Raw genomic sequence first — 26,470 nt, 5'->3', positions numbered from 1 at the left:
GTCATTTGGCTCAGTGTGGGTGGTTACAGACACTGAGTCAGTTGAGGTCAGTAAGGGGATCCGTGTGACCCGGAGGGGTAAGAACCAGAAGGCATCACAAAAGGGAGAGGACAGGTAAGGCTGGAGAAGCAGGAGAGTGTAATGCAGGTGGTGGTGTGGGCCATCAGAAGACCTGTTGTGGGTTGGATTGTGTCTCTGTAGAAGGTATGTTGAAGTCCTAACCTCCAGAACCTCTGAATGTGACCTTATTGGAAATAGGGTCATCACAGATACAGAGTTAGTTAATCTGCTGGTGTTCTTACAAGAAAAGAAGAAGAGACATAGATTAGAAGCATAGGGAGAAGGCCATGCATGATGGAGGCAGAGACTGGAGAAAACACACACTGACAAGCCAAGCATTGCTGAGAATGACCTAAACTGGGAGAGGCAGGAGGGCATCTTCCCTAGAGCCTTTTAGGGGAACTTGGCTCTGCTGACAGCTTGATTTTGGATGTGTGGCCCTCAGAACTGTGAGAGAAAATATTTTTATTGCTTTAAATCACCAGGTTGTGGTGCTTCATTACAGCAGCCACAGGAAACTAATATATGGCCAGGCTCAGGCTTTTGCACAGGGATTTGGGGCTCTTCCCTGGCTTGGGGGTGAGGGACACTTTGGGCACATGCGCTGCTGGAGCACCTCAGATGCAACCTGGCAGTGGCCTCATAGAGCTCTTGGCACTGATCAGGGAGAGTCATCCTGGGGACAGAAGTGCGGAATGTACACCTGCTTTGGCCCCACCCTCTGGCCTGCCCTTGGCCCTAACCTTCCTCTTCCCAGGAGAGCACCGTGGGAACCAAGGAGTAGGTGCCTGCCCTGGCCTTCTGCATGGCCACCAGGCTGCCAAAGGAAAAGAAAGCTCCCGGGTGTTGAGAGCCTCATCTAGTTCCAGTATTGAGGAGATGAGGGAGAGAACCCAGGCCCAAGGTAGCACTAAAACCACCTGAGAAGGACGCTACTCTCAGTGTAATGGCCTGTGATGATTCCCCTTGGGGAGGGGATGTCCAGAGAGGGGACCCTTGGAAGGGATAGGGAAAGAGTTGATCACGTGCCTGTGGTTCAAGGGTTTAGACCACTTGGAAATACAAACTGGGAGCAAGTCTATTCCTTAGGGAGATATGGGATTTCCAGAATGTTCCCCTGTAGAGTAGCTTGGGTATTCTAGATATCTTTGCCTGTGGCATTTTCCAAGTCCTGGAGTCATAACTGAGTGTAATGGATGGATTTGTTGGAAGGCGTTGAGAGTTTGTCCCATTTATGGAGCAGCAGACAGGGAAGCAGTCTTCTTTCCTTTTTGTAGTGACCCAGGGTCTGGAGGGCTCCTCTGGTCCAGTCTTCTTGTGGCCTCTGCCATCCTCAATTCAGACAGCTAAGTGCTTGGGAACCAACTGTCCTTTGTCTCCTGGTTATGGGGACAATGAACGTCTTCTTTCATTCTTCTGGTAATACCAGGAGTCTTGCACACTAACAGCAAATGTGTGGCTTGAGGAAGGTGACCTCTGGGTAGTTAAACCCCACCCTGGTCCTTCCTCAGGTCTCTGTACAGAGCTCTTTTCAGGGACTCAGCCGGACGTCAGGGCCCTCAGTGGGCATTCTTTATAGGAACATTCTTCATAGGAACAACTGGGGGAATGGATGGGTAATCCCAGGAATGCTGGGTTCCAGGGATAAGGTGAGTTGTGGATATAAAGAATTAGAAATATCAGGAAGAGATGGAAGTCATGGCTGTTTGGAACCCTGCAAAACAAACCAGGGTGGGGGATCTGGAGATCTTGTGTTTTCGTCTGTGTTTGACCTCAACTTGCTAGGTGGCTTCTAGCAGGTTCTCTTCCCTCTTTCGGCCTTGGTTTCATTTGTGAAATGAAATAATTGAACTAGTGAGTTTTTAAGGTTTTCTTCCAGTTCTAGAAGTCTCTACCAAAAAAAAAAAAAAAACGATAGGACTAAATAACAAAGTGAAGTTCGGGGTCAGAATGTCTGGACCCAGAAGTGTAACCCATCTGTTTCAGATTTGGTAAAGACCTGCGGGAGAAAAAGTGGAAAGACTTGGTGTCTTGGTGCTTGGATAACAGTTTTTCTGGAAGGGTTTATGGATGGGAGCACACAGGGTGGAACATTTGCTCTTGTTGCCCCAGCTTCTGCCCTTGACTTGACCTTCTCTGAGAAGACTTGGGGATGGGTGGCATCTCTGGTCTTTCAGGCAGCTGGGCATGAGATTTGCTAAGGACATCAAACTGCTGAGAGGATATGGGGGAGGCTTGGTGCTGCTAAGTGGGGTGAAGAGGTGCCTATGGCTGTGCAGGCCTAGGTATTAGGCCCTTCAAAGCTATGAAGGCATTAGGCCTGATTTCAGCCGAGCAGGACAAGCATAGCTCTACTTGAATGGGAGCTAGAACCACTCTCACTCCATCTTTGTGGTGCAGTCAAAGCTTTATTCTTGAGGCCCAAGTCAATTCTGCATCCGGTGCTCACTTATCATAAGGACATGAGGCCATGCTGGCACTGCGAGTGGCCTCTCTCTGGTTGTGTTGCCACTTCTGAGAGTTGTGAAGGGCCCTCAGTCACTCTGCCTCCAGCCAGGGCCTCTCATCCATTCTCTCAGACATGCCCTGATGAGTGGGTGTGTTTAGATGACCCCCTGAGTGTGCATTTGCATTTGGGTGAAGTGCAGGGTCACCTTGCTTCAGTAGCCAGATGGAAGAGGTCTAGGAGGTAGTGGGGAGAGTGGAAACCATGTGAGGCTTTAGAAGTTTCTGGATGAGTAAGGGCTGGCTGAAACCAGGGGTCAATGACTGTGGGAGTTAACTTGGGGCTCAGCAGAACAAGATCTGGGCCTGGGAGTGTTGACAGCTAAGATCCATTCCTGTCCCAGGCCAGCTGGAACCTCATGCAGAGAATAGGGCTACCCCCATGGTGCCTACAGCTCCTTGTCTAAGCTGCTTTTGGCTCTGGGAAAAGGGGAGACAGCCTCAGGTAGAAAGACCTCTCTTGGACTACTAACTGACCCCCCAGAAGCAGAGGGTCAAAGGAGTAGAGAGAACGTGAGCCAGCTCAGCTTCTGTCCAAAGCTGTTTCTGTTTAGGCCCACTCAGTGACCGTGGGATTTGGCCTGGCATCTTTGCTCTTCTAGGAAATAATTACTGTAATACCTGACAATTGTAGAATGCTTTTAAACCTCACTTGCTGTTCAAAATATTCCAAAGGGAATGACAAAATAGGTGCTATTATCTGCATTTTCTGTGGGTAAGTGGAGTTGAATATAGGCAGAATGAGGAGCAACTCAAGGTCATATTGCTGGTTAGTGAGACAGTAAACGGGTAGGTCCCAGCTCTCCCGACTTTCAGCTGCATCCAGAGAGACCAGTCTGACTCTGTGACGGATGGCAAAGGAAAGCCCTGAGATGTTCTGGCCCAGCTGGGAAGGTGTCAGATCCATTTCCAAGCTTGAGAATCAAGCAGACTTCCTTCAGCTTTCCTGGGTTGGGATGAGGTGGGCCTGGGCTCATTGTTCCCTCAACCTGCTAAGCCCATGACACCTCTGACCTGAACCCAACTTTGACTGGGACATTAGGAACCAGACTTCTTTGGTTCTCAGTTGGAGCCAGCTTCTCTCTCCCTGCCTGGTGCCCTGAAGTTAAACCATCATTGTCCCAGAGGTCATCCTCACAGATCCCAGGGAGATTCTGTTTCTTTGGGTGGGAGGTGGGAGGAAGCCAGCCACCGGCCTCAGTTTATCTCAGAATCTAGGCTGCATCTCTCTCCTTCCTTTCTTCTCCTGTCCAACTCAGCTTCTCTCAATGTGGGAAGTATGGCCTGCCGACTCCTGCAAGGATTTTTGTTCCTTCAGGCTTATCTCCAAGAACACTGAGGGCTCTATAGCTTGTTCCTTTAATAACTGAGTCTCCCTGAGGGGTTAGGGCTTCATGTCCCACTTCTCCCAAAGGTATTTGCCTTTTGAAAGTGATGTTCACTGAGTCATCAATCCCCTGGGCATCAGTATACACTGTGGCTGTGGGATCGTGGGCACTTTCTCTCTCTATACCTTCCAAACCAAGAATTCCCAGAAACCAGAGGTGGGACAGGAAGTGATCTGTCAACTCTCTGGACTTTGTAGGTTAAAAACAATTGTCTTGAAGTCTTAAGCTATCCTTTTTAAAGGGTGGGAGGAGAGGGCAGACTAAGAAGTTGCTGTCCTTCCGAGGCTGACGTACCCCCTCTTGTTTCTGGGGGCAGCGTCCTGTTGCCAAGGGAAGCTCACAGGACTTGGAGTTGGTGGTTGAGCTGGGTTCTGGAACCAGCCTGCTGCCGACTAACTTAACTAGCCCTGTGGCTTTGGGATGATCACTTATCAGCGCTTCAGGATTCTCATCAGTGAAATTAAACTAGTTGGTCTGTGAAGTGGTCCCCTTTGACCCCCAATCACGTGATTCTCTCTTATTGGTGCCTTTATCATTGTATTCTATCCTTGGATCAATAATTTTTGGGCTCAAGTCCAGCCAGGGACAGGCTGTTCTGGTGGTATTAGTCTTGACTTTAGGAGCTTGGCCAAGAGGCCAAAAAAACCTCTGAGAGTGGCTGCCTTGTTCACTGCACTTTCGTCCTGTTGTCTGAAGGAGAAGAGGTAAAGGCTGACAGAATGATGACAGAGAAGGTCTCAGGAGTGCTGGGAGAATGTGGGCAACCCTTGCCTCTTGAGAGTATTTTCCTTCTAAAGTCCTTTTTGGCACTGGCATCTGCAAAGCTGTCTGAAGGCTCATCTAACTAGTGAATGAAAAAGGGACCCTGAGTGGTGAGCATTTACTCTGTAATTAAGATCAAGAAGCAGTATGATGCCTGAAGAGGCCAGTGGCTATTTTTTTCCAGTCCAGGAGTGTTCAGAGATGAGATCTAGAACATGCGAGGATTGGTGGGCTTGCTCCTGCTCTGTGAGCACTGTTTCTGAAGTGCTCTCAGCTGCATTTGAGGCACAGCTGGTAAGATGTCCAGGTGTGGGAGGAGGACAGCCGGTGACAGGTGCGGGACTCCCTGGATGCCAAGACCGACCCCCTGGAGCAGATATATCCTTCCACATAGAATTAGAAAGTGAGTGTCCCCTGGGACTTTATTACTGGTGACTCATTTGCATAATTGTGTATAAGTAATGGTCAAAGGTATTTTACCTGTGTTTGACTTTGGACTTGATAGTTTCAGTTCAAATGGATGAGAAGTCATGTGGAGGAGTAACTTTGGAAGATCCTTAAAAGTATGTGCTAAAGAGGCTTGGACGGTTTGGAATTGAGTTTATACTCTGTTCCACCAAGTTGGAATCAATTCAGCCCTTAGAGATGGACCCAAAACAGGTTAATAAAACTCTATTCTGAGTAGATCTCTCTTCTCCCAATCTCAAGACAAACTCTCTGACAGCTGCTACTGAGGGTGGCTCAGAGCTGTGGTTCTCAAATGTCGGTGTTCATTAGAATCACCTTGTGAAACACCAGATTCACACTGACGCACCCCTGCAGATGGGGCATCTGTGCTAGGAAAGCTCTCTGGTCTTGGACGCCACCTCCATGGGGGCCAGGGCACTTGGTTTTGTTTTTTGGCCTGTGTTCCCTCCCATTCTTGGAATGGCTTGTTGAACAAACAACTTGACCCTTCTGGGTCTGATTCCTCATTTCAAGAGAGGTTAATAATTCTTGCTGTCTCTGCCTCAGAAGACTGCTAGGAAGATGAAAGGAGAAAAACGTGAAACAGCTTTGGAAAGCATAAAGTTCTGTGTGAAGGCAAGACATCTAGCTCAGTGCCTGGCACATGTTGGTTAAAATGAAAAAATAATGTAAGGGGGAGGCTCCTTGGGATGTTGGAGAAAGTGATCCAGAGGAGGTTACAGAAATTTTTAGGGAAAAGGTTGGGGAGGCAGGCTCAGTGGTGAGACAGGCAGACCCAAGGAGGGCTGCTGGGCAGGAAGTACAAAATGGTGACTGAACCCAGCTCTTTCATCATCCCTTACTCTCTAGTCATGTCCATGGACTGCTCTCCCTTCATGGGACACAGTTTACAAACTACTTGGGAGCAGAAAGAACTCTAGGCTGAGAGCCATGAACTTGGGCTCTGTCTCAGCCCAACCCCTGACCTTGGGCAAGCCTTTAAAGCTCCCTGGCCAGAGCTTCCTCCTCTATAGTTGGATCCACCAAGGCCTTTGGCAACTCCAGAATTATCTGAGCCCACTTGAGAAGTGCTTTGGAAGGAGTTAGAAGCTGGGAAAATAATTAGGTGTTTTTTGGTAGAAAAGAGAAGAACTGAGCCTGGGACTGCTGCTGAGACTGTGGGTGAGGGGAGCAGCTGAGGTTGACCCCCAAAGAAAGGCTGATGGCAGAGGGGTTGTTGGGAGAGAAAGCAGAACTGATGCAGTCTATGCTGTGTCTGGAGTACCAGCTTCTTAGGTGTATGGGCCTTCCCATGGTCTCCACTGCTGACTGGGCGTTTGCTATTCATGTACCCTGATGTAAGCACCCAGGCTTGTGTGGGGCTGGGGCGGTGGCCTTGGCAGCAGCACATACAGTACAGTACTACATGTCCTGGGATAGACCACGACTCATCTTACCAGACTCTTAATCTGTCCAGGGTATCCTGGGTCTTCTGCACTCTCCCCCATATCCTTCTCCAGGGACCAACATGGGGCCTCAGTGAGATGCAAGGGAGGTCAGGGAGGGAGGGAAAACACTGTGTTTGACTTCACAGAATTGAACTGAGTTTAATCAGAAGCTCTCGAAGCCTCTGATTGTATCTTTCAGAGGAGAGATTGGGCCCAATGGCACAGCTGCTTCCTGGGGATTTAGCTCTGGGGCCCAATGGCATAGATTGTTTCACTGACTTTATGTCAAAGAAATTATTTTTAGCCCAAGAAGGAAGGTCAAAGGGCATAAAGCCATCACACTTGGTCTTTTTTACTCCAAACGGCTTAGCAGAAAGTCAAGGGCAGCTTGGCACTAAGTCGTAAGAACTAGGGAAGAAGATGGATGTAAATATGTATACACACATGTACACACTTGACTTCTATTTCTACCTAGGAATGGAAATATACAACAGTGTGAAGGTCATGGTAAACCCCCATAGTCTGGGGTCCTTATCTCCTTTGGGACTATGCAGCCCTCTCACCCTCCTCAGGATCAGAGCGTGTTTTGAGAATATTAGAGATGCCATAGTCCTGACTAGTGTTGCTCAGTGGATTGAGCTTGGGCCTGTGAACCTAAGGGTCACTGGTTTCATTCCCAGTTAGGCACACACCTGGGTTGCAGGCCAGGTCCCCAGTGGAGGGGGGCATGTGAGAGGCAACCACACATTGATGTTTCTCTCCCTCTCTTTCTCCCTCCCTTCTCTCTCTAAAAATAAATAAATAATCTAAAAAAAAATGCCACAGGTAGTCAGACCCAGTCTGATTTACCCAGTATCATCACCATTGTCATCATTGTCTCCCCCACCACTGTCACCATTATCACCACCACCATCACCACCATCACCACCATCACCACCATCACCACCATCACCACCATCACCATCATCATCATCATCAGGTGGCAACAGGAACCTGTGGAAAGGACTGTATTCCCCAGAGGAGAAGCCTTGACGGCTGCTGTTGGTCACATGGCAAGCCCCAGTTTATCCATCCAACTTGGGAGCCCCCAGTGCTCACCTGAGTGGGGAGAAGCTGGGAGCAGAAGCCTCAGGGTCAGAAATATTTGGCTGAGCAGTGGTTTGCAGCTTTGGCTGAATATTAGAATTACCTAAAAAATTTTTTGACTTAACAAAAAACATTTTATTGTTGTTCAAGTACAGTTGTCTGCATTTACTCCCCGCCACTTGCCCTCACCCCAGCCTTCCCCACCTCCCTCCCCTGATTCCACCCCCACTTGGTTTTGTCCATGTGTCCTTTATAGGACATGGACACATTGTTCCTTTCAGGAACAATATGTTCTTGTTCCTGAAAACCCTTCTCCCTTTTCCCTCCATTATCCCATCCCACCTCCCCTCTGGTTACTGTCAGATTGTTCTTAATTTCAGTGTCTCTGGTTATATTTTCCTTGCTTGTTTGTTTTGTTGATTAGGTTCCACTTATAGGTGAGGTCATATGGTATTTGCCTTTCACTGCCTGACTTATTTCACTTAGCATGATGCTCTCCAGTTCCATACATGCTCTTGCAAAGGGTAGGAGCTCCTTCTTTCTTTCTGCTGAAAAATATGTAACACTTCATGAATTTGTGTGTCATCCTTGTGCAGGGGCCATACTAATCTTCTCTGTGTCATTCCAATTTTAGTATATGTGTGCCAAAGAGAGCACTACCCAATAACTTTTTTGATAAAGTGCTGATGCTGGGGATATACCCTAATTCATTCAGAACCTTTGAGGAGGGGAAGAGGGATGAGTCCAAGAACCTGAGGGTTTCAGTACTGAGAACATTGGTTTAGAGGCAGTTTTATCAGGTTTTACAGAGCTTCTCCAACTATAATGTGAAAACAGATCGTTAAAATGCAGGTTCGAGTTCCGCGGGTCTGGGCGGGGGCCTGAGAGTCAGCATCTTTACCAGCCTCCCCCGGTGGTGCTGATGCCTTGGGTGCTACTCTCTGAGCAGCTGGGTGTAGCACCCTCCAGGGTCAGGCAACCTCCTCTGCAACTCTGGAGTTAGACAGCCTCAGCCAGTTGCTGCGTCATGTTGGGCAGGGCATTTAGTGTCTGATTCCAGTGCTCTCATCTGTAAGATGGGGAGAAGAGTAAAACTTGTTTTACAAAATCAAGTAAGATTCAGTAAGTCAAGTAAGATAAAGTAAATTAACGTTTTACGTATAAAGTGCTTCAGCATTGTACAGATGTCTCTCATTTGATGTACCTGTGTCTTGCTGCTTTGAGTACTTGCAGTCTTCTTGGGTTACACCAAGTTCCTGCAATAGTTTCTTTTTCCCAGAGGGTGACGGTGGGGGGATAACTATGTAGGTAAAGGAATCAGGGCACATAGGCACATAGGGGTTCAGGGGTTAACCAAATAAAATTTTAATAAGTAACCTTCAGCTCCCTCACTAAAGGGCCATGAATTCTTATTGTTCCCAACTCTCACCTCTTTGTAGCATTTTCCCTGTGTTAGGCAGGGTCCCAGCCCTGGGAACACAGGGGAGATTGAACCTTGGTTCCTGCAATGAGGAGCCAGGAGGGATCTGGAATGTGAGCCTGGAGAGAAGGCGTGTGCAGGGAGGGGTGAGATACCCATGGGGAGGAGCATCCCTGTGCTTCCCTACACACGCGGTGGCATGGAAGGTCTGGGTTCTGGTCACCCACTAGCCAGACACCCGGTGTCCTGGTTAAGTCAAAGACTTTCTCTGGACCTTCAGTTCCGAAATGTGGCTGACAGCAATGGGGGAGGTTTGGACATCGTCACATATGTGAAAGTGCTTGGGGAAGTATGATATCAATCTACAGGGCTCCTCTATAATAAAAGGTGCTCAAACTTCCTATTCTTCTGAATCTGATAGGTTGCATCTGTGGGGACTATTGAGAATAGATTTGTTCCTGGTGCCTGGAGGCTACCCCAGCTTTCAGGATGCAAGCTGCATGTGTACCCTGAGGCAGAGGGGTCCCCCCAAGAAGTGGCTTTTCTTTGTTGAGGCAGAGACAGGAAGACCAGGCTGTGGCCCAAGAGAGGGGTATCTGGCTCAGCAGAGAGGAGGGAGGCTGCTTCCTCAAAAGAATCCTTGTGAGTCCAGGGAGCCCAGGGATTGCCTCAGCTGCCCCAGGGCAGACAGCCCTGTGGTCCCTCATCACCGAGAGCCGGCAGTGTTCCCCCATCGCAAGCCTCCTCCTTAAACACGTCTCCGTCTGGTTGGAAAGGGGGCAAAAGGGATAGGCTCAGCCATCTCTTCTGGCCCCACTTTCCAAATGAATTAAACTTGGCCCTTGACAGAGGTCTCAGCACAGACTAGGCCCCTACTTTGTTCTTTCCTGCTTTGTTCTCCCTGTGTCTCAGCTTCCTAGGTTTTATAAGGGGATCCCCTCAGAAGAGGTTGCCTAAGGCCACTGGGAAGCCCTGGCCCTTCTAGTTTGGGATATCTTTTTTCTTGTCAGGCCACATCCCCCCTAATCTAAGGTAGCAAGGCCAGCAAATGCCTGCCCTTAAGGGGACAGAGTTGGATGTGTGACTTAATAAGGCTGAGAGCCACAAGTAATCCCCTAAGTACTCTGCTGTGTAACCTAAGATTATCTGGCCTGCACACACCTGTTTGCACTCCTTTACTGATAGCAGTATAAAAAGCAGGCTGGTTGTTAATGACTCTAGGAACTGACAGGGCATCTGTCCTATCTTGGAAAGGTCTCCTAGTGAGCCAGGCTGCATGTGCCTGCATGCCTGTGACAAGGCTGAGGAAGGAGTGGAAGGGCTCATCCAGTTTCCATTCCCACACAGTCACTGGGACCCAGTGGGAGGTTCACTCAGGGTCAGGGGAGGAAGGAGCTGGGGGTGAGGGTCAGTCCAGCAGTGACAGACAGTGGGTCTGTAACTCCCTCAGCCACGGCCTGGAAGTCTTAGGAGGGGGGCAGAGTAACACCCCCGGCCCCTGCCTGCTGCTCAGGGCAGTTATGAAGACCAGGGAGGGAGATGCTACTGATGGCAGGTTCACACCTCACTGCTGGAAGGTGGGAGCTAGGTTGTTAGACTCTTTTGAGAAGCAAAGTGAGTGCCAACCCTGTGAAACTGACTAATCGTGTTCTAATCATTTAGAACTGCAAGTTTCTGCTTCGGGTGGCACAGAAGATGTTGGCAATTTGTTGGAGAATCATTTCTCTGCTGGAGATGCAAGTCTAGAGGAGAAGGAAAGGGCGCTTCTTGCAGAGGCGGCCCCTCCAGAGAAGAATCTGCTCCTTCACTCCCCAGATGGCAGGGAGGCTGAGAGCTCGGAAAAGACTGCCACAGGGGCCTCCACCGCTGCCCCCAGCCCAGGCTCTGACCCTGAAGCCAGCCTCTCCAATGCCTCAGCTCCCCTGGGCGACCCTGTGGAGCTACCAGGAGCAAACTCCCTCACTCCGGAAGGGGAGTGGGGAACTGGGGAAGAAGGGAGGCCAGAGCTCAGTTTGAGAGAGGGCCCAGCAGAGGAGGTGGAAGGGCAGGCTGAGAGTGGCGTGGTCCCTGAGGAAGCCAAAGAGGTCCTAGGGGACAGCCCTGCACAGGGAGCAGCTGTGGGCACTGCAGAGCCTGAAGGCACAGGGACCTTTCCTGTGGAGGTAGAGACAGCAGGCGAGGGCATCCCAGGGCCTGATCAGGGGCCAGAAAAGCCAGTTGGAGTCATGGACGTGGACATAAAAGCCAGGGAGGGGCCTGAGGACCAGGGGGAACCCAGCCCAGCTGTGGAGACAGGGGGCGCCCAGGAGGACCACCCCCTGGAGGGCCAGGTGCCAGGGACGTTGGAGGAGGATCTGAAAGCTGCATCTTCTGAGGAAGAGGGTGGTGGCCTCAGCAGAGGCGAGGAAGGAGGAGATCCATCCCAAGAAGAATCAGAAGAGGACAACGACCACGGGGCTAGTTCAGAGGAATCAGGGGACACCTCTGAGGAAGCAGGGGAACACCAGGAAGCAGCAGGAACCCCAAGCCATGGGGACGAGGGGGCCCAGCTGAGCTCCGAGGAAACGAATCCAGGGCCCGAGGGGGATGAGGTCCCAGAGGCCGAGGCAGATGAACCTGTGGAGGGGCCTCAGGGTAGGGGACCCCAGAATTGCTTCAGCATTTGGGCAGCTGCATTCTTCCTGCAGGTCTTGTATGTAGTGGGCCAGGCAGGGACAGGGTGGAGTGAAAGAGCCCCAGCCAACCTGGGTTTGCGGGGTGGAGGCCCAGTCCAGGGTATCTGGCCCAGAGGGTGGTTTCAGACTGCTCGTGAGCCACTTCTTCCCAGTTTGGAGGGACTCGGTGACAGGCCACACCATGGAGGGCCCAGAGGAGCCTGGTCACTCTTGAGTTAGGCCCTCAGGAGCCTGTCTTTTAGGATCCATGATACAATTTAACACTGACCAGTGCCTTAGCCTGTAGGACAAAGAACATGGTGGCAGGGTTTGAGGCCCTGTTCAGGCCGGTGGAGAGATGTATGGGTGGGGGCATAGGTTGGGAGTCCTCCCCTGGGACCACATCACTGGGCTGACACATGGAGCCTCTCCTTCAAGACTAGGCCATGCCAGGTGGGGTGGACTGGGACTGGGGTAAGGATTGCAGTAAGAAATCTCTGGCTGTGGCACTGATATCCCACAGTTGTCCCCCTGGGGCGGCAGCAGCTGCAGATGCAGGACTGGAGAACAGGGAAGGGGGAGGGCAGGCCACAGCCATTGGGCAACATTGGGGAGGTACTGAATCCCAGGTATGGCCAGGATGCCCACGGCCACTTCCACTGAGGATGGTGGCCTGTACCAAGAGCGGGGCTTTTAGGATGGAGAAACTGGGCTCAATCTTCACCCTCCAATGTGACTTCTCTGTGGTTTCCCTGCAGTGTCCAGTTTCCATACCTCTCATCAGCTGCTTGCACTGTCCCTCAGTGGAGGGCCTGCATTTAGCCAGCCCCTCCCCTCTTCCCATGTTTCCTGTCCTGGGTCTGGGGTGGACCCAAGATGCTCCACAAGACATACGGATTTTTCTTTTTCCATCCCTGGTGGAACTAGTCTCCCTCTTTCCCACAGGCCCAAGGCCAGCCCACTTTTGATTACGTAAAATCCTTAAGCCATTTGGGTAGAAACAGTCTCCCTGGGGAGCTGCAGGCAGTCCTGGGCATCTCTCGCTTGGTCAGAAGCAACAGTTGAAGCCCTCTTTTCCCAGCGGCTCCTTTTGCATGTGCTTCATGGCAGCCTTGTAGACCTGATCACATGCTCATTTGATCAGGTCAGTTTGCTTAGAGTCCCTCCCTGGCTTTCAGTCCCACTAGGATGAAGTGCAGACTCCTGTGGTCCTCTAAGACCGTGCATGCTAGCTCCTGTGGGGTGCTCCTGCCCTACCACATGCACCCCTCACCACTGAGGCCCAACCCGACTTCCTGCCATGTCACTCCTGTCTGCTCTCCCTAATTACCTTCTCACACAATGCATCTCAGCTCACAGGTGGCCTCTCTGGGAAGTTTTGTGACCCCCCATCCCCATAAGACTTCTTAGGCACACTTCTTAGGCCCTCAGAGCTTCTGGAATCTTCCCTTCCATGGCCCATCACTGTTTATAATTACTGCATTACTTTTAAGGTTATTTCTCCCCTCACCCCACTATACTGCAGGAGAACACTGCAAGGTCAGGAGCTGTGTCTCTCTCGGGCACCACTGTATTCCCAGCAAGATGCTTGGTGCTTGGCAATCACAAGGGCTTAGTCCATATTTGCTGAATACATAAAATGGAAGGTGGGGCTTCACAGAAATTGAGTTTGGATTTTTATAGTCCTTCCTAGAGATGGAACTACATTCCATTGAACTTGGCAAGCCCTCTGTCAGCGCAACTTCAAGGCCCTGTCCGTGTTGTCCGTGTTGAGGGGCTTAGAGCCCAGCTGGCTCTTAGCTTAGCTCTAACCCTGCCTTTTGCTTCCATCTCCAGAAGAGGCGGAGGATGTGAGTGAAGAAGCCCCACTGAGGGACCGCTCCCACATTGAGAAAACTCTGATGCTGGACGAGGACAAGCCAGCTGATGATTACTCTGGTAACCAGAGGAAGAAGGAGCCGGGCCTTGGGCTGGGGCTGGGAGAGCCTTTGGGGCTGGGGCTCTGAGGCCAGTGGACACCCCAGAGGGAAAGCCCTGGAGGTAGGGGCCTTGGCAGGGGAGGCTCTGCAAGCAGTGTCCGAGGCCTGGGGACTCTGGATTGGCAGGGAGGAGGAGATGCAATCCAGCCAGAGGGAACAGGGCAAGGGTGAGAGGACAAATCCCAGGGCAGTGACAGAGCATGGTGCCAGTCTCCGCACTGTGGCTAGGGAGCGGCATCAATAGAGTTCATCACATTTGCTTTGATTTTTTACAGTTTATAAAGCCCTTTCGTGCCCAGTGTTTCATTTCACCCTCATAATAATCCAAGGCTTTCAGCGGAGCTTGCTATCTCCTCTTAGCTGAGTTAGTGAAAGCTCAGAGCAAGGCAGAACTTGCTATGGCGCACAGCTAGAGAGGCCGGCCGCCCAAGGTGTGGGCTCTGACCCTCAGGCCCTCTTCCCCACTTTGTACCTCATACCCTGCTTCATGCCCTTTGAGCTCCCAGCCTCGCCCCTGTGAGTCACTTCTCCATGGAGTCATGCTGTTCCCAAGAAGACATTTGGGACTCTGCATCCTTCCTGGGGCACCAGGGAGTGTGGCTGGGGGGCCAGGGGGGCCATCCTGTGGGCTTGCTTAGTGCCATGCCTCCTTGCCCTCTGAGCCTAAGGCCAGCAGAACTAGAGATGAGGGCAGAGAGGAGATGGGGTTCTTCTCTGCAGTAGAAGTGGCCTTCAGTTAGCTGAAGGCTGATGTGGTGCTTCAGGGCACACTGCTGAAGAGGGGGAAGCGAGGGTCAGATTAAAAACAAATAGCCCAGGAGACTTTGGGGGATGGGGAGAGAATACCCTGGGTTTAAAGACTTCCGAAGGTTGGGATGTGGACCAACTCCCCCCTTGAATGCTAATGTGCAGGCAGTTGCCAGGCTGCAGATGTTCTCTGCTCCCCAATGGGGTGAGCTGAAGCTGCCCTGAGAAGTGAACTGGCCCATGGCGGTCAGCAGTCTGTAGTACCCCTTATCTGATGCCCCCGCTTCATCTTTCTCCATCCCCAGTGGTCCTGCAGCGGCTTCGAAAGATCTACCATTCGTCCATCAAACCCCTGGAGCAGTCGTACAAGTACAACGAGCTTCGGCAGCACGAGATCACAGGTACAGCTCGTGTCCCAAGGTTAGGCCTGTACCTCCAACTCGTCCACTCTCCCCCATGTCTGTCAGGGCCCTGAGCTGGGCCCATGTCTGTCTGTGGTGGGCTCGAGGACACTGGAACTGAACTCAGGATCCCAAGTTCTTGGCGACCTCAGTCACGTGAACCATCCTTCCACTGCAGGAGTGCCCCAGAACGGGCACAGGGTTTTCCAGAGGTCATTTCGCTTGTACACACTCGTGCTTCAGTAGCACAGCTTTGGTTTCCAAGGGCAGTGATGCCGGTTTCTATCCCCCGTGTGCCCGAAGGCCCGCACAGCTCCCTGTGCACGTAGTGATCACGTCTTAAGTGCCCTGATTGGCCTGGAATCCTGACCTCCTCCCGTTAACTCCTCTTGGTCAGCTTCCCTCAGGTCTGAATTCTTTTAAAAATTGGTTTTCAGAATAATAAAATATGGTGTACTTGTTGCCAAAAAAATCTCCCAAATTCAAATAGTGTCAAGTAGTATACATTGAAAAATAAAATTCCCTTTCTTGATTTCCATTTCCTCCAGTTTCATTCCCCAAGACTCCCACTGTTATGGTTCCCCATGAACACATTTCCTCTGCATACATGAGCATATGTGAGCTTGTCTTTTCCAGTTGTGTCTTTGTGAACACACATCACAAAACTCTGTGTGTGTGTAGCCAGCTCCCTTTCTGATGCCTGTGGGGATGCATCGCACTGGAGAACCACCTAGTGATGGAAAATGTGGTGTTTGCCATTTTCCATTTTTAAGAATATTATAAGCATTATTATAATTCCTGCATACTTCACACAGGTATATTTGTATGATAAATTTTTAGAAGTGGAACACTGGAAATTAAACATTTTGATAGTCGTTGCCAAATTGCCTGAGGCTCTACCAATTTGTGCCCACAATGGCAGGATATGAGGGCTCTTATTCCCCCACACTGATGCCTTTTTAAAGTGTTATTCATCTTTTAAAACTTTAATAATGGTATCTACTTGTTGTTTGAATGGTGAGTGGTATTAACACATCTTTTTGTGTTAGTTGGCTCCTTCTGTATTATCTCCCGTGATGCTCTTGATGGTTGTAAAGCAGAATGGGCATTTCTTCTCTACACCTTCTTCCTGCTTTCCAGAGGAAGGACCAGACGCCCAGAGAAATGCTGGTCTGACCAGGATCATATAGGGAAATGGGGGCTGCTACTCTCTCCTTTCCAAGAGAACGCCCTATTTCACAATTCTCTCTTTTGTTTTGTGCAAGTCTAAGAGCCAACAATACTCTGGCTTCACAGGGAAAGTGCAGGTGTTGGTGTGAGGTCACAGTCTCCCAGCTGCTTCCCTGTCCTCCTCCCTTGCCTGCTCCTGCAGTCCCTAGTGCTAGGAGCTTGGCTCCGAGGCTGTGGGCTGCCCCAGGAATAGCGCTCAGTACGGAGGGCGTCCTGACTCCTGGCCTTACTTTCCAGGCTGGGCTCTTCTCCCCTCCTCTCCCACCAGTGCTGGGACTCCACTGTGCCCTTGGGCAGTTTCCCGGACAACCTCTGCTCCTCCGTGTCTCACCTGCGGCCTCCTGCATGTGCCAGTAATGCCCCCTGCTGCAGAGGGTTGAAACAGCAGCCCAGGAAAGCCTTGGTGGTGATTTGTCTCAGTGAAGGCTGAAAGTCCAGTTCCCATTGGCGTCCCCTGCCTGGGTGGGGGTAAAATAAAATGTTTCTGTAGGATTTCAGTGTTATCATTGGGAATTTCTGCCACCCCCCTAACCTGCCTATTTCTTGCTGTCGCTGATCCAGGGACTCATGGGGCAGAGCCATGGTGTTGCTTTCAGGCAATAAATATGTGTCTGCCACTTACGAGATACCACCTTGGTTTTTCTGGGACTCGGTTCCACCTTAAAGAAAGAAAGCTAGTACATCAATAAACAAGGTGCAGAAAAAGAATACCATACTCCTTCTACAAAAAAGATGGAGAGCATGCTCTCTAATGTTGCTTATAAATGCATGGAAATATCTGAAAGAATATGCAGGGGGGTGTTATGGCCTAGGCAGACCGAGGACAGGGATGTGAGACTTCTCACTGTGTGCCTTATTATACTTTGATTTTAGACTCAAGAAATTAAATAAATTAAAACAGAAAAAATAAGTGGAGTGCCTACCGTTTTGAGGCCTATCTGCTAGGCTCGGGGAGACAAAGAATTCTGGAGAATTTTAGGCGCTAAATTATATAGAACTGGCCCTATGTGATTCAGGGGAGGGTTGAAAGATCTGGGGCCTAAAAGCAGGTACATGGGTGGTCGCATCCTGTGTCAAAAGCCTGTCCCCTCCCCCCTCCTGACTGCTGGTTTTGAAAGCATTGGGACCTCAGCTGGAGTGGTCTATGTGGAGTGCTCTCTCTACCATCAGGCCCAAGGACCCAGGAATTGCCTGGTCTTGGTCTTGGGACCTGACAAATATGTCTTGGACTTTGGAGGCTAATATTGGAGACTGGCCCCAGACCTCGGGGTCAGGCTGAGCCTGAGGTGGGATTTCAAGAGGCACAGCTAAGGGGATGGAGTCTGGCAACAGGCAGCATCAGAGTCCAGGCCACCGAAGATTGTGTAAGCCTCCCCCAAACCCTTTCTTTTGTTATCAAACAAGATAGCAGAGTTTCCACCGTTCCTCCAGTGGCAGCTGTCCACTCCCCTCTTACAAACGCTCCTTTCCCAGATCTAAACCAGGAGGCCTCGTTCAGGGTGAGCTCTGCGTTAGCGTCTGTTGACTTCACTCAGTGCCTCCTTCTGTTGTGAGTGTGCTGAGGATCTGTGCAAGGCCCAGACGGTGTCTTCTGGTGTTTTCTTAACTGAGAGACTGCACCTGTGTGGTGAGAGGTGTGCCACTGACCGCTAGCTGCGGTCTGGTCCGCCGTAGAATTCCACAACCCAGTTAGACGGACTGGGATGTGGCATGAAGAACTGTGTCAGTCCTGTAGTGAGAAACTTTGTTGGTTCACTCCCATCTCTAACTCCTGCTGCCCACAGATGGGGAAATCACTTCTAAGCCAATGGTGCTGTTTCTGGGACCGTGGAGCGTCGGCAAATCCACCATGATAAACTACCTCCTCGGGTTGGAAGACACTCGCTACCAGCTTTATACAGGTAAAAATGAGATTTCTTGTGTGATTCTTGGTACTTCAGTGTGATGTGTAGAATCACTACGAAAACATCAAAACATTTATATGTATCTTCAATACAATAATGAATATTGCATACAATAAACCAGAAGCTACATTCCTTTTGGTAGCAGCATTATTCACAGTATGTAAGAGGTGGACAACCCAAATATCCATTAATGGGTGAATGGATAAACAAAATGTGGTTCATCCATATAGTGAAATATTTTTTAAATGTATTCTTAAAAATGATATTATATATTTATTTTTAGAGAGGGGAAAGAAAGGAGAAAGGGAAGAAGAGAAACATCAATGTGTGGTTGCCTCTTGCATACCCCCCACTGGGGGCCCGGCCCACAACCCAGGGATGTGCTCTGACTGGGAATCGAACCAGCGACCTTTTGGTTTGCAGGCTGGTGCTCAATCCATGGAGCCACACCAGCCAGGGCCATACAGCAAAATATTATTCAGCCCTGACAAGTTATAAGTTCTGATACATGCTACAACATGGATGAAACTTGGGGGTATTATGCTCGGTGAAATAAACCAATTTGTCACATGACTCCACTTGTATGAGGTCCCTAGGGTCACCGAATTAATGGAGAAAGAAAGTAGAGTGGTGGTTGTTGCCAGGGGCTGGAGACGGCCGGAACGGGGAGTTAGTGTTTAACGGACATGGGTGGGTCAGGGGTTACGAACGCGTTCTGGAGATAGATGATGGTCATGGGTGGACATGAATGTACTTAATGCCACTGAAGTGTACACATGAAATAGTTAAAATGGTCACTTTCATGTTATATATATTATCACAGTTAAAAAGTCACTAGCTTAGCAAGCATAGTGTCTGATTCTTGTGGCAAACCCTGAAACACGTTGCTTACCCACGATGCGTAGCTCTCTTCCCCAGAGCTGACTGTGCTCCTGCTAACCTCATGCCTCTGTGTGCAGGCGCCGAGCCCACTACCTCTGAGTTCACGGTCCTCATGCATGGGCCCAAGCTAAAAACCATCGAGGGTATTGTCATGGCTGCTGACAGTGCCCGGTCCTTCTCACCCCTCGAGAAGTTTGGCCAGAATTTCCTGGAAAAGTTGATTGGCATTGAGGTTCCACACAAACTTCTAGAGCGGGTCACTTTTGTGGATACACCAGGCATCATCGAGAACCGCAAGCAGCAAGAAAGAGGTAATGTAGCGCTCATATCTGACATAGGGTGAGCTTTATTTTAGAAAACTTTTTAACAGTGGGTGGTAGACAAGCAGGGGAGAGGAAATATGGCCAGCCTTGTCCAACACCAGGAGATGTGGTCTCTGCTTCCAGCCTCTTCCTATTGTCACTGTGGTATCACTTAGGTGTGGAGTACCTTGTCCTTTTACCTCCCCAAGGTCTTATCTGGTGGGGAGGTGATCATTTTTTCCTAGGAGGAAACCAGTGTTCTCTGTAAGTAGCTCCTCAGGGTCCCATGCTAGGCCTGAGCTGTCTTTGGGAGGCCCGGGCTGTTCTGGCTAATTAAGAGCCTGGACTCATTGGATCCCAGTCCAGGTGTACTTGACCTCTGGCTAACCTGGGCCTGGGTTGAACCTGACCTTTAATTCTTCCTGCTCTACCAGGCCTGCTTCAACATAAGCTTGTAACAAAAGTCCTACTTGCCTTCACGTGGCAGGGGAGTGCCACTTTGGGCCCGGCAGGCACTAGACGATAACATGGGCCACTGAGAGTCGCCATGACCCAAGGTTATCTGCAGAGAATGAGTCATAACGGCATTTGTAGGGTATGTGACCGGAGATGACAGATCTCAGTTAATGGCTATCACTCCCATTTTGGTTATAAGCAGACACTGTTTTATGGCTAGTAGTAATATTATCACTAGTAATTATAATAGTAAATTAACCTTTATTGTGCTCAAGTACATGTGAGATAATGTTATGCATTATTGATTAATTTTGTAAAAAAATTCCCAACAGAAGTATTCCTAGTCTCCTCATTTTGGAAATAAGAAGTTGAAGGAATGAAAATGTATTGAGCACCTACTATGTGGCAGTTTTAGTTATGTGCTTTCCTATATTTGTAGCAACACAGCAGTCTTACTTAGGCTTCATAGTTCTTCTTGTCATTTTGTGGCTGAAATGCTAAAGCTTAGAAGCATTTAGTGCTCAGCAGGCCACTGACAAAGCTCCAGTCTGTGTCTTATGCTGGGACACTTCTTTCCCCTAAATGATGGATTCTCTCTTTAAAAAAATTTTTTAAATTAAAATAAAAAAAAATTCAATGATAGCTGACATACAATATTATACTAGTTTTAGGTGTACAAAATAGTGATTAGGTGTTTATATAACTAATGAAGTGATCACCCCAATAAGTCTAGTACTAATGGGTCCTCTCTTTCACATCCTTCTAATTCCCTGACTTCTTTCCTTCAACATCTTCACCAATGCTCCAGATTTTTTTTTGTTATTTTTTAAAGATTTTATTTTTTTACTTTTAGAGAGGGGAAGGGAGAGAAACAAAAATGTGTGGTTGCCTCTTAAGTGCCCCCCACTGGGGACCTGGCCCACAACCCAGGCATATGCCGTACTGAGAATGGAACCAGTGACCCTTTGGTTCACAAGCTGACACTCAATCCGCTGAGCCACACCAGCCAGGCTGCCCCAGATATTTTTAGACAGTAGGAAAAATCTCCATTTCAAAAAAGTATTTTGGTCCCCTGGAGCCTTGGATTCTATTTAGATTAAAGCAAGGACCAGGCTGTTCTTGGTTGAAGGTTGACAATCGCCAGGAGATATGCAGTTAATTCTTTAAAAGTGTTTAAAAGACCAGAAAATCTTTAATGCAGTTATTTCCTTCAGCCTATGGAGTGGTTTGGTTCTGGCAAGAGGCACAAGGGGCTTGGCTAACACTTGCTCAGCCTGACTTCTCACCCCTTCTCCCCAAGGTTACCCCTTCAACGATGTGTGCCAGTGGTTCATTGACAGAGCCGACCTCATCTTTGTCGTCTTTGACCCAACCAAACTGGATGTGGGTCTGGAGCTGGAGACGCTATTCCGCCAGCTGAAGGGGCGGGAATCCCAGATAAGGATCATCTTGAACAAGGCTGACAACTTGGCCACACAGATGCTCATGCGGGTCTACGGGGCTCTCTTCTGGAGCTTGGCCCCACTCATCAATGTCACCGAGCCCCCGAGGGTCTACGTCAGCTCCTTCTGGCCACAAGACTACAAGCCCGATACCCACCGGGACCTGTTTCTCAAGGAAGAGATCTCCCTCCTAGAAGACCTGAACCAGGTGATTGAGAACAGGTTGGAGAACAAGATTGCCTTCATCCGCCAGCATGCCATCCGTGTCCGCATCCACGCCCTCTTGGTCGATCGCTATTTGCAGACATACAAGGACAAGATGACCTTCTTCAGCGATGGAGAGCTGGTCTTTAAGGACATCGTGGAAGATCCTGATAAATTCTATATCTTCAAGACCATCCTGGCAAAGACTAACGTCAGCAAATTTGACCTTCCCAACCGTGAGGCCTATAAGGACTTCTTTGGTATCAACCCCATTTCTAGTTTCAAGCTCCTGTCGCAACAGTGTTCTTACATGGGGGGCTGCTTTCTGGAGAAGATTGAGCGGGCCATCACCCATGAGCTCCCAGGCCTCCTGGGAAGCCTGGGGTTGGGGAAGAATCCAGGTGCTCTCAACTGTGACAAAACAGGGTGTGGTGAAACCCCAAAGAATCGCTATAGAAAACACTAGGTTACTGTATGGCCATTTTCGGGTTCCTGTTGGTGAATGAGCTTGTGTCCTAACTGTTTGGGAAGTCCTGGTTTATTAGCCCTTTGAGCCACACTGACAAAAGTCATCACACGTTGGAGATTTGGGAGTTGAGGCCAGTGGTGGGGGAAAGTGTGGGTCGAGGGAGGAGAGTGGAAACTGTGAATTATAGTGTGCTTGTCTCATTGCTTCAGTTAGGGAGTCTGACTGAGGCAAGTCAGGCCACACTTGCTTTTCCTGGGTCCTATCTTGGAGGGACAAAGAGCAGCTAAATTTTAGTGTCTACTGAATTAATGAGCATTAAATAAGCTAAAAGCAAGTGAAGTCCTTTTCACCCTGTAAGCTCAGAAAAGAGAAGACTTGAGTTCTGTAGGACTGCCCAGGTCCATTGTGGCTGCCTTCCACACACAGTCTTCTGTTTGTCCCCCAGCCCTCAGCTGTCTCCTAAATTTGGGTGGACTTCAACAGGGGACAATCTCTTGGGCCTGAATCAACCTGTGTTTTGAGCCTATCCCCAGGCTCTCTTCCCTGTTTCCTCAAGGGGTGGAGGGAATGGGTTAGGATACCAGAACGCTAAGAAAAGATAAGAGTTCCCATGCTAAGAGAAGGATCTGCCTCCCCCGTGCCATTTCTCTCATGTGGTCTTCTAAGCCAGCTAGGAAGCTGGGCCCCTGTATTCGCCCAAAGAGGAGGGTCAGTGTTCTGTGTATTCAGGTCATTCACTGGAAATGACTTCAGTGACAACACTGGAAGGGCTCAGAGGGTTAATTGGTTTGCAGTGTGTCTTTGTCTATTGCATGTCTTGGAAAACTTGGACCCCAAAGGCACTGGGTTTCAGAAGGGACAATGGAGACCTTGCCCCTTTTCACTGGGGACTTCTCTGGGCAGTCGGCCTTTCCAAATGTAAGAGGAGGCTGTTTCCACAACGTCTCCGTGGAGGCATTCAGCAGAAGAGTCGTTCCTTCCTGGCTTTCATCAATGTGGCTTTTCCTTTCCCTTCTTCTCCATTCCCTGATGTGCCAACACTCAAAACTCACAGGAGTCAGAACCAGTACCAGCCACTCAGTGTCAGTGGCAACCAAGGCTTCACCTTCAGTTTCCTACTTGAACTTGATGCTGATACCCACTGGATGCACCGCAGGAAAGCCTGGGCCTTCAAATACCAATAAGTGTGGATATGTGTGCATTACGTTGTCCAAGAGAGATTAGGGAGATAACAAATGCCAGAGGGCATAGTGAAAGAACTTCTGAGAGTCCTGCCTGACTACTGTGCCACCCTGGAGAGCAGCGAGGGACAGAGGATGGGGGAAGGACCCTGGAAGGAAGAAGCCATTTGACGAAAAGTGTGTGAGTGAACAGTCTGTGCAAATCCTGCAGACCTGGCCCAGGGCTGCTCTCAAGGCCGCCTGCCTACTGAGCCAGCCTCTCTTGGGAGCTTTACCAGGAGGCATGGGTCAGGACCTGCCAGCATCAGGAAGCCATCTTGGTGCAGAAGGAAAGTGAAGGTGAAGGCAGAGGAAGAGCACGCAGGGTTAGGCAGTGGAAGTAAATTGGCAACCAGATTAGGTCCATGTGGAGAACTGCAACTTCGGAATTCCTGTTTCTCAGAGTTATTAGCACTGTGGTGCATGCTGCAAAAGAGGCTGCTACTTTTGGTTGTGTGGAGGACCTGGAACCTCCCACAAGCAAGCCAGAGGTGCCAAAGCCTCCAGGACATTGTTTCTAAGGACAGAACCAACCAGAAAAGAAAAAGAGTCTGCTAGGTGTGTCCAAGGAGCCTGGTGTCAGGGCCTGATGACCCTCTTTTCATCTCATCGAGAACCAATTCTTCATCTCTCTGTCATTTACCCTCTCGAGAGTCTGCCCCCCTCCCACCTTGCTCCTTAATGCCCCTTAATGCACTTGAGCTCCTCTTGGCATATCTGTGTTTCTCAATGCAGTAGGGGAAATAAAATGTACAGAACTGTATGGGCATTGTCATAGCTGCTGATGTCACCATTGCTTTGGAGGAAGAAGGTGGAATAAGGCTAAGACATTCACACAATATTTCTGTTTTCAGGAGGTGACATTATCAGTGTGATTTCCCCCCTTTTCTTTTATCTACCCATTTTCCTTTTCTTACTCCTGTTCCTTTGCTCACTCCTTGACTTACCATTTTTCTAGCTGCCCGCAGGCTTGTCCATCAGTCAGCTAGGACTTTAAGAGCTGTTTGGTGCCCCATTGTGTGAAAGTGGATTTTAAGCAGAATTTTGACTTTTTTAGGGGTGGGCGGATGGGTGGGTTGAGAGCTGGGAGAAATTTAGGATCCAGAGATTTCTCAAGAGGAGTATCTGTAACTATTTCTGCCTAAACAGTTGCTGTTTCTCTCCAAAGTGGAACCTTTCCGGTGTTCTTTCCATTCTGATTTCACCAGGGAGAAAGTCTCAATAAAGTTCCAATCTCTCTTTAACACCTTGTACCTTGATTGTATCCAAGCAGTTCAATCTCTTTATCTTCCTTCATATCTAGTAGAGTGTACTGATTTTTATTAAGACCTTTTTAGAGGAGTTTTAGGTTCACAGCAAAATTGAGAGGAAGGCAGAGATTTCCTGTATGCACAGCCTCCTCCACCATCAACACCCCCACAGAGAGGGACATTTGTTACAGTCTGAAGCTACATTGCCCTGTCATTGTCACTCAAAGTCCATAGTTTTCATTAGGGTTCACTCTACATGTTGTACGTTCTGTGGGTTTGGACAAGTGTATAATGACGTGTGTCCACCATTATAGTGTCACACAGAGTAGCTTCACTCTCCTGAAAGTCCCCTGCATTCCACCTGTTCATTCCTCCTGTCTGTTCCCACCTCCATATACTAATTTTTAAGTTCTTGGGGATAGATTGAAAATTTATAATTGGCTTCCTTTGCCCCTCCCTCCCTTCTTTTTTTTACAGGACAAGGAACAAGTTATTCTCACAACCGAGCCTCTGATAGCAGCAGAGGCAGCCCCCTCCCAGCTCCAGCCCCTGCCTTTTGGTGTGGCAGCCTCAGATGGGGTGGGTCAGGACCCAGGGTGACAGCAAGGGCAGCAGCCCCTGTCCCCTCCCACCACCTGTCATGGAAGCCAAGGAAGCCAAGGAAGCCAAGGAAGCCTTGGAAGCCTTGGAAGCCTTGGAAGCCTTGGAAGCTGGGTTGACCACAGAGTGCAGTGGGCGGCGGCAGCAGATTATGGAGGGGGACAGAGTGTTAGTTGGGCTGGCTGATTCCCATCCCCTGATGAGTGTGGTTCATGAGGGCCTGGCTGGGTCGGGGGCCAGCCTATGAGGTGGAGCCATCTGGAGAGGCTTATTTGGCTGTGAAGATGTGGCTGGAAATGTCATCCAGGAGGCAGCCAGTTGAGGCTGGGCAGCAGGTCATCCTCAGTGACAGAGCTGTAGCCCTGGATGCACCAGTTGTGGCTGTGGATGGAGTCCATCTCCGGGGCCTCGTGCATGGCATTAGAAGAAGACAGTGCTCCAGACAGGTCCTGCTTGTTAACAAGGGTGAGGAGAGCGGCTCCGGCTAGGCACTCCTCCACCAGCAGGCTCTGGAGCTCCCGCTGGCAGCCCTGCATGTGCTGGAGGTGGGTGCCGTCCACCAGCCAGGTGAGGCTGGCAGTGCTCTCCAAGTAGTTCCACCAGTAGGGGTGCTGGGACTTCTGGCTGACAACATCCCAGAGGTTCAGCTTGAATCCCTGGGGTTCCAAGGTCTTGATGTTGAAGCCGAGTGTCAGGGAGATGGTGTTGATGTTTTCCCCATTGAACTTCTTGAGGACAGTTGTTTTGCCAGCGTTGTCCAGGCCGAGCATGAGCAGCTGTAGCTCACTCTTTTTGCATCATCTTCTTCAGGATGATCAGAAGGCCCATGTTCCCAAAGCCCCCTCCCTGTAGCCATTTCTTCCCAGTCCCGAGACCTGCCTTCCTTTCAAGGTTCTCAGTGTCAAAGATGACCCGTTCCCTCAGTTGGCTATGAAACTAAGGCCAGCTGTTGTATAATGAATGATAAGCTTGAAGAAACACTCTCCAGAATTTGTCATTATCCCTGGTCTCTGTGGCAATTGCCCATTAACAGGAGTTATTGAAATCCATCCCAAATCTCTCGCAGAGGTAGCTCAGGCTGTCACACCATTTGGTCCACACCCTCAGCCATGCAGTGGTCCACACCCTCAGCCATGTAGCGGCCCACTTGTGGTGGAGGGAGGGTCTGCCCTGAATGTAAGGTCGGGCCCTCCCCTTGGCTTCTGTAGGAAGTTGTGCCTCTATAGCATAACCTGGGCCTCCTGCCCATTCTTGTCTTTAAAGAAACTTGAACTTTTTGTCTTCCCAAGCCTGTGCCCTTCAGAGCAGAGATCCTTTATTTTGAAGTTTTATCGCTGGGTTCCTCCTGAGGATATTACTCCCAGTCCCCACCCTACCTCCCCTTCCCCCACGCACTTGAGAGCATGTTTCTGAAAAGGAAAAGAACTGGGCCCTGGGAGCTGGTAGGAGACTGGACCATTATGCCAGAGAAGATGCCAGATTCAGTGGCATGGCCACCTGCCCTGGGCTTTCCTGTTACAAGGGGCTGCTCTTAGGGCCTGATGAGTAGGGCAGTGAAGTTGGTTTCCTCCCTCACCCTTGTTCTCCTCATAATTGGGGTCCACAGCCCACAGT

At 49.8% G+C, this 26,470-nt stretch overlaps 2 protein-coding genes and 1 non-coding gene across 7 annotated transcripts in view; 1 reads left to right on the top strand and 2 right to left on the bottom strand.

The window, feature by feature from the left end:
* SRL (sarcalumenin) overlaps positions 1-24,250 on the top strand; it is a 56,444-nt gene extending 32,194 nt beyond the window's left edge. For 3 of the 5 annotated variants that reach the window (XM_037029940.1, XM_037029939.1, XM_037029941.1), the window contains 6 exons: positions 10,779-11,750; positions 13,607-13,708; positions 14,802-14,897; positions 17,912-18,028; positions 18,991-19,224; positions 20,972-24,250. In XM_037029940.1, coding sequence (XP_036885835.1) covers positions 10,779-11,750; positions 13,607-13,708; positions 14,802-14,897; positions 17,912-18,028; positions 18,991-19,224; positions 20,972-21,783 — 2,333 coding nt within the window. In that variant the 3' untranslated portion in view covers positions 21,784-24,250. The remainder of the gene's footprint in view (positions 1-10,778; positions 11,751-13,606; positions 13,709-14,801; positions 14,898-17,911; positions 18,029-18,990; positions 19,225-20,971) is intronic. The other 2 variants (XM_037029942.1, XM_037029943.1) reach the window with 2 other exon arrangements.
* Positions 8,248-8,353, bottom strand: LOC118975832 (U6 spliceosomal RNA). The gene has a single exon (XR_005064146.1). It is a non-coding gene; the product is annotated as a U6 spliceosomal RNA (small nuclear RNA).
* Positions 24,251-25,128: 878 nt separating the features above from the next.
* LOC118975775 (ADP-ribosylation factor-like protein 2) lies at positions 25,129-25,689 on the bottom strand. Its single transcript, XM_037029889.1, has one exon. The coding sequence runs from the start codon at positions 25,624-25,626 to the stop codon at positions 25,156-25,158; it is 471 nt and encodes a 156-aa protein (XP_036885784.1). The 5' UTR covers positions 25,627-25,689; the 3' UTR covers positions 25,129-25,155.
* Between the last annotated feature and the right edge of the window lie 781 nt (positions 25,690-26,470).

The sequence above is a fragment of the Sturnira hondurensis genome, unplaced genomic scaffold, assembly GCF_014824575.4.
Source record: "Sturnira hondurensis isolate 20B ecotype Veracruz unplaced genomic scaffold, ASM1482457v3 Scaffold0020579, whole genome shotgun sequence".
Taxonomy (NCBI): domain Eukaryota; kingdom Metazoa; phylum Chordata; class Mammalia; order Chiroptera; family Phyllostomidae; genus Sturnira; species Sturnira hondurensis.
This window is presented reverse-complemented; position numbering and strand designations above follow the sequence as displayed.